At 39.5% G+C, this 7,567-nt stretch overlaps 1 protein-coding gene across 1 annotated transcript; it reads right to left on the reverse strand.

Moving 5' to 3' along the window:
- Positions 1-460: 460 nt before the first annotated feature.
- sirt5 (sirtuin 5) lies at positions 461-5,635 on the reverse strand. Its single transcript, XM_038715062.1, has 9 exons — positions 5,489-5,635; positions 4,529-4,644; positions 4,271-4,404; positions 3,689-3,914; positions 2,987-3,074; positions 2,125-2,178; positions 1,917-2,040; positions 1,477-1,592; positions 461-1,379 (listed from the first exon to the last, which is right to left on the reverse strand). The coding sequence occupies exons 2-9, from the start codon at positions 4,629-4,631 to the stop codon at positions 1,307-1,309; spliced, it is 918 nt and encodes a 305-aa protein (XP_038570990.1). The 5' UTR covers positions 4,632-4,644; positions 5,489-5,635; the 3' UTR covers positions 461-1,306.
- Positions 5,636-7,567: the final 1,932 nt, after the last annotated feature.

Genomic DNA, 7,567 nt, shown 5'->3' on the forward strand with positions numbered 1-7,567 from the left:
CCAAGTTTCAAGAAGCTACTTGTAGCTCTATTTCAGCAGAATGCGGTAGTTTATCTTTATTCTCTACTCTTTCCACTTAGTCTGTGTTAACTGCAGAGGAAGGCCCCAGGAGTACAAGTACACCTGGTAGGGATTCACTCTATAAAAGACAGTACCATACTGTACATGAACATACAACTGGATTTGGCAAGTGCAGCGTGTGTTTATGTTGAGACAATGGAAGTGGGGGGTTGGGGGGTGTCAGGTCAGGTCAGGCACAATCCCCTATTTAGCTAAAGCAGAACATTGCCTTGAACTGAAAACATATACAGTGCAACACAATACAAACTCTCCTACCATCGCCACCACATGCTGCAGAAATAATTTCTGATCATTTCTGATTCAGACAGTTGCATCATTTGCAAATGATGCAGTATTTAAGATACATGCACGCACACATTCTGAGGATGCACTGCAGAGATACTCTTCATTTTATGAGCTTGCATTTATTTCAGTGTACTTCATTTAAAATGCATCTTTAATCATGTCCAAACCTTAAAATACATGTAACAAACATTTCATCTAGCAGAGGAACTGCACAGTCACTGGTTTCCCTGGTTTAACTGGAGCTTACTCATGGCCACTAGAAGGCATCATACACAGTATTCATCACGGTCCATAAATTCAGACAACACTGAATTGACACAAACACTCCACATATCCCAGGCAGAGCCCACAGATCCTTTGGGAGGAGTCAGTTTTTTCTCCTAACTGGAGATGTAGTGGCTGACACAGCAGCAGATAAACACTGCCCCCTACTGTCAGACATTCAATATTCATCTAATGCAAAAAGACTGACATGTGATCAGCTTTCAACTGTAGTCAATGCTATTCATTTGCATCACACTCTTTTTCAACATGACTTTTTATAATGTTGCACTCATAGAAACACAAGTTTCACAATTATAACTTCAATTTGGTGGTGTTGGCTGCAGGCAGCACAGAGCACTGGTGTGATTTGGCACTGCAGCAATATTTGCTACAATGTTCAATATTCAGTGTTAAAAATTGAAATGCTTCCCTTGATAAAATGACAAGGGACTCATCTGTTACTTCATAATTCAACAATTATGTTTAAATGTGTGTAACTTAAACAAACAGTTTCCCTTTTGTCTTTAAATTTGTTGGCCTTATTTTTCATGATCTCCAGACTGTTCATGTTTGGTACTCACTATATTCAACCCATTATTTTTGGTATTTGTACCAATGAAGATCTCCAGTGTTAAGACAGTACGGTTTGCGATCAGCTGATGTCCAGGACTCATTTTTAATTTTCTTCAGTCTCATGGCGTGCCAGCGCGGGGGGTAACGAGGTCCCACAGGGGCCGTGGAAGTGGAACCTGAAACACACAGAGAAATGTTGTCTGCGCTGTAACGTGGGATAAATGAGTGAAAACGATGCACGTGTGTGAACGTGTGACAGTAAAAGAAACATACTTAAAGCGCATTGTGGCTGGTGTATCTTCCATGTTGAATTCGGCCACAGGGACTCCTCTGGCTGCCACCTGTGGAGCAAACATGGCCGCTGGATACACAACGGATGAAGTGCCAACCTGCAGAGTGGGGTTTTAATTGAAACTTTTAAAAGGATGACCTAAGATCAAAGATAAAAGTCCTGGTTATTAGTACAATGCAGTATGTTTTAGTTTTTTTTCTTCTACATGTGTTCTCTGACTGTGCTGAGCATTCAGACAGACTCTCTGGTCTATCTAGTCCTACTAATTATCTTTCTCTGCATGTGTACTCTCTACAGGTATGGGTTTTCAACTATTTAGTTAAAAATATAAAACATTTATACAATTATTAATGAGTGCAAGTACATTAGTGAATTTGGCAGTAGTACTGTACAGCAGTAGGATGCACACACACATACGTACCACGAGGCAGAGGTCACAGCTGTCCAACACTTTCTCTGCACTGGTGAGGATGTCTGAGTCCAGAGTCTCTCCAAACCAAACCACAGCTGGTCTCAGGAGACCGTGACAGCCATTCTGCTCACACCTGAAACACACATACACACTTTGTCAGAACAAATAACCTCATTTGAAAAGAGCAGAGGACTAAAACAGCATGAGTGTGTCTTACCTGGGCAGCTGCTCAACAGGGATCTGGGCGTCATTTGTGTCGGGGTCTGGAGCTCTGAATTTGTTAAAATAAAAGTTTGGTGTCACTTAAAAGAGCAATTTCACCCCAATTCACTTGTTTTTTTAAACCAGTTTTTCTCATTTCATACTGATGTTTATATTTTCCTTCATGTAACAGCTACACGTTGGACACACAGATACATTAAAGTGAGTAAAACCAGAGCATTTTAGGTAAGATGATTAACAATTTTCATTATGACATAATCATTTTTGTCTGTATTTTTTTACATAATAAAAAACTCAACTATTATAATATACCATAAACATGAAACACTGACCCACCTGAAAATGAACATCCAAATTGATACTATCAATTACCTATTTATTTAATTGAATTCATTCATCTTCTGTACCAATGTATTCCTTCAAGATTTTTAATTTAATTTTATTAAAAGAAAGATATTTACACTCTGGACTGGAGAACAGAAGGTTGACAAAAAAAAAGACAAGAATCTAATCAAAATTACTGTAACAGAGTGAGTAGAGATGAGTTTTAACATTACATGATCAGTTCTGGTATTAATTTATAACTTTAGCACAGGACTTCCGTCTCGTATAGCTGTCCATTCCAGTGATTAAAAACATCAATTTTAAATGTCAGATTCGTGACAAAGCGGCGTTTAAAGTGACATTTAATTTTGATAAGGTGTTATTTAGCTCCTGCCGTCTGACAGACTGCAACAGGTTTTATTCTGCCGGCATTCTGTTCTCAAATGAATATGATCAATATCTCTTATAACAAATTTTCATATTGTTGAGCCAAACAGTCTAATTCACCAAACGACACCAGACAAAGCTCTTACCCTTTGCCCTCCAGAGCAGCACAGATGGGGCTCTTGTAATTTGCTGCTTCATGACCGCAGCTCATACAGCGTGTTTTAAACAGACTTCCTGGATTAACAAGAGACAAAATTATTATTGATGAAACAATTAGTTGGATCGATTAGCTGGAAGACTGAAAATGGATCAGCGACTATTTCAACAATGGATTAACTGTTTTGTGTAATATATCAAGTAGAAAATGGCCAAACATTTGTAAGTACCAGCATTTATGCATATCTTTATTATTTTACAAAACTTGATTTCAAAGTTTATGACATTTTAAGGACTAAACCAATGAAGAAGTATTAGTGGATCAATCAGTCACGAAAATAATCGGGTGTAACCCCAAAAGAGACGGACAGATAAAAAGGATCAAGAATGATTTACTCAATTAATTCTAAGACCCTATAAAATGTCAGAATACAGTGAAAAATGTCCATCGCATCCAATTTACAAACATCCAAGGTGATGACGTCAAATTTCCTATTTTGTTTAAACAAGGAAAATCAGCAAATCAAATCAACTTATTAGCTGGAAGTAGAGAATTTTTGCTTGAGAAATTTCTTTAACAATGACTATTATAAAAACAGTTTTTTAGATTTATTAGTGGAATAGTTATGAACAGATAACTGCAATTATTCTATCTATGCTGGCATTAGGTGTCTTCACTGTTTTCTACTTGCCGTGGATTTCCAGGATGTTTTTGGATCCTGCGCGGCGGTGGAGCTCGTCGATATTTTGAGTGACGACTGTCACCTTACGTCCCTGTTTGCTCAGTCGCTCCTCGCACTCAGCAATGGCCAGGTGGGCGGGGTTGGGATTTTTTGTGAGCATGACCTCTCTGCGATAATGGTAAAACTCCCAAACACGGGAAGGATTTCTGGAGAAGGCCTCTGGGGTAGCAAGTTTCTACAAGATGAAAACATGAAAAATGGCTATTAACTCTAAATGTTCCTGAGAAAACTATTACCACTAAAGTTCCTTTTTCAAAGTTGTTGAACTTGTTGTTTCAACTCAATTCAGAAATGCAATAAAGTTTCCAAAGAGTAAGGTATGTTGGTTGTCCTGATTCAGGACTATTTTTAATCATGGTAAAACTTTCAGCGCACTTCTTGGTGTTACTCTGAGATGCTTGATAAGTACATACTCCAACACCTTGGTATCCCACCGGAGGAGCTGGATTTAAATCAGTGAGGGTAAGCTAAATAACAAGCGCACCTCTATTTATAATCCAGTACAGTTCAATAATATAATAAGTTGCATACCTGTGCTTCCCATTTTCTCCAGTAGCCTCCTGCTCCTCTGAAGGTGGGGACTCCACTCTCTGCACTCACCCCTGCTCCGGTGATGATGACTACATCTTTGGCCTTGGAGAAAATCTCCCTGAAGGCTGCTAGGTCTGAACATAAACACGGCCAGAACAACAAATACATAACATAAAATGTTAACAATGGAAGCTCATGGATTGGTGGATAAGAATAAAAGAGCTTCTCATCAGGGAGATGGTTTAACAGAAGCAGAACCTGAACTGGGTCTGGCCATGTCTTGGCTGCCCCAGGGCCTTTTCAGGTGGGCATACAGGTGAGACTTTATTATGCCTCTACAGGTGAAATGGCGCACAATCATCAGGGTTTGGCAACTAGGGAAGAAAAATATGACACTATTCATAAAAGAAGCACCACCAACTTTAAATTCAGCTTATTCCTTCCACGTAATCATTGATTTTACAAGTTGAGACTTTTTGCCCACACACACACACTATTTTCTTCAAGTAAATACAAGCCAAACTTTAACAAGAGGTTTAAGGAGATGTGTCACTTCCGGCTGCCATCTTTGTTTGGGTAAATAAAAAAGTTTGCAAACGCGAAAAGTAAAAACTGTTGTGCAGCTGTTCTTCCACCCTAATGTGAGTGTTTGGTCATTCTGCAAATGCCTTCAAAACTCAGGTAAGTGTCGTGAAATGGCCACACCAAGGGTTTTCTTCAAAGTTCAGAACTAGTATGTATATTTCACAAACACAGATGCTTCAGTTTGCCAAAGTCTCAAAGCAATGACGAGGTGAGAAGCACAGCCCGTGGTCAGTTGTGTTCTCAAGAAGGTCATTGTGGGTTTATCAAGCTTAAAGGTCATGTGAGTTAATATAAACAAGCACAAAGCTAACGTGCTACTTAATTGTCCTCGCTAATTGTGACATGAGTCAGGGGATTTATGTGTTATTTTGTCAGTAACACAGTAATATTGCTAAAGTTTTTCTGCAAAATAACAAGCATTATTCCTCAAATAAGGCAATAAGTAATGCTAGCTAGCTAGGCTAACACCCTGTTAGCAGGTTAAGTTAGCACGCTAACAAGCTAGCGAAGGAAACGGCTATTGCCACCGGCATCTCCCGGCGTTGGGAGGTTATTGTGCTCATGGTTGTATATTTCCATGGATGAGTTGGATCCTTTTATTAGAGCTGAGGTTTGCTAACGCTAAATAGCTACCTGTCGGACCGAAGCCAGGACCATCAGCTGAGGGAACCAGGAACTCAGTCGGTGTTTTCTCTCATCCATCAGCTCAGCAACTTTACTGGATTGGTGTGGCTGTCAGGAAATTAACCTATCAAGAGTTTCAGCGAGGTAAATAACAACCCCTCAAAAAACACATAAAATAGATGTGACCAGCAGATGGAGCATTTGTTCTACAGGAGTCTTTTTCCTGTAGGTGTATTCATTGTTTCCTTTCAAAGTAACACTGGAGGTAGAAAATACATCTTATAGTACTTTAGAATTATTTGTAACCAATATTTTCATTTACTACATGGACTGCTTTATCTACTATGATCAATAGCTGCCAATACAAACATTAGCCCAAATACACTTTAATCTGCTGTCGCTCAGTGGTGCTTTGTTACTCAAATAATTGTGAAACCAATTCAAAGTAGTTTTGTTGAGTTTTCTCCACTAGAAGCCAGCATTGGAAAATAAACAGGTTAGCTCAAGAATATATGATGGTATTTTATTATTATTTTTACTTTAGCCTCATCTGAGATGATCTGAGCTAGAAAGAAAGAATGATTGATTGAAAGACTGATTTATCATTTTAGTAGTTGCAGTGGGAAATTGCTGTGTTACAGCAGCCAGTTCACACAAACAAATAAAGCAGGTAAGAATAATATACCTTTTAGTCCACATGATATTTATAGCATTACAATTTCCATTGCGTTTTGTTTCAGTACTAAACTCAAGGGCTATTTCAGTAGAGTATCTGCAGGCTATAGGGAATATTTATATTATATATTAGGCTCTTTAAAAGAAAAGGCAGTTGCAGTGTTTAGCAGGCTATGTAGATTATAACAGCAACTAATAGGTGTCCACATACATTTATTTTGTATCGTGTTTTTCTTGCTAAGAATTTTATAACCTGTATTTAGAACAGAAAACTTTTGCTGTCTCTTGTGGTTGACCCTGCAGCCTGTGTAGCTGGAGTCAATTCTGTCACTTCTGTTTTCTTTGTCCCACCCTGAATGCATTTCTGTTGGCCAGTCTTGCACGTGTAGTCAAGCTAAAAGACAATCTTATTGGCTTTTGGTGTCACATATTATCAATAGTTTAGGAGAGGAGCTTTGTTGGCATTAAGGGGAACATAAAGAGGTAAGAGAAAATGGGGCATTGACCTCAGTGTAAAGATGCCTGCAAGATTTACTATCAGCAGGCCAGCAGAAATGTCATACAAAATATGACCAAGAGGGTCCGAACTGTACATGTTTTGATTCTGTATAATGACTATGGGTGTTTAACTCACCAATGACATTTCAATATCAATGCAAGAAGTTATAGTTTTCATTATCAATTTATCTGTAGATAACTGTTTTTGATTATTCAGTTAATTATTCCACCTATAATGTGTCAAATAATTGTTACAAATCATGGTCACAAGTTCCCAGAACCCAGTGTGACCTCTTTAAATTGCTTATTATGTTGCAATAATAGACTGAAACAAATCCTACAATTTGAGAAGCTGTAACCAGAGATTGTTTGACATTTTCTACTTGATAAATGACATTTGAAACAATTAGTCTACCAAAATGGTTGTTAATTCATTGTCTGTTCATTTGGTGTGTAATTAAATGACCTTTCATGTCAGCTGTCCTGTAGATAAAGCCTGCACACAGGAGAGTTGAAATGATGTGAATGTGGTCCGGTGCTTTTCATTGGCCAGAGTGTAGATAGAGTCTTGAGCAGGGGGAGCTGACTTACAGGAAAAGAAGGGAACAGAAGCTCATCAAGCCTACCATTCTCTCTCTCTCTCTCTCTCTCTCCCTCCCCCTACCCGCCATCACCATTACAATAGCCCGCCCCCCTCCTACACCGTCTGCCCGGGCGGGAGCACGACTGGCTGCTGCGGCGCCGAATCTCTCGCAGTCCCGCCGGTCGCCAGTGGACGCTGCCCGGCTGGCCGAACATGGCGGCGGCCCCGGAGGAGGAGGAGGTAGACCGCAGACCGATCCGAAGGGTCCGGTCCAAGAGTGACACGCCTTACATCAACGAGGCGAGGATCTCTTTGCACCTGGAGACAGGTAG

The sequence above is a fragment of the Micropterus salmoides genome, unplaced genomic scaffold (genome assembly GCF_014851395.1).
Source record: "Micropterus salmoides isolate LMB-PRFRI ecotype aquatic unplaced genomic scaffold, ASM1485139v1 Ms_hic_scaffold_13, whole genome shotgun sequence".
In the NCBI taxonomy this organism is placed as follows: Eukaryota; Metazoa; Chordata; class Actinopteri; order Centrarchiformes; family Centrarchidae; genus Micropterus; species Micropterus salmoides.

Excerpts from the sequence above, each read along its gene's own strand:
- sirt5 (XM_038715062.1), bottom strand. The coding sequence starts at position 4,631 with ATGATTGTGCGCCATTTCACCTGTAGAGGCATAATAAAGTCTCACCTG. Across the intron at positions 3,915-4,270 it reads GGAGAAAATGGGAAGCACAG|AAACTTGCTACCCCAGAGGC; the intron begins GTATGCAACTTA and ends TTCATCTTGTAG. Across the intron at positions 2,041-2,124 it reads CCTGTTGAGCAGCTGCCCAG|GTGTGAGCAGAATGGCTGTC; the intron begins GTAAGACACACT and ends TGTGTGTTTCAG.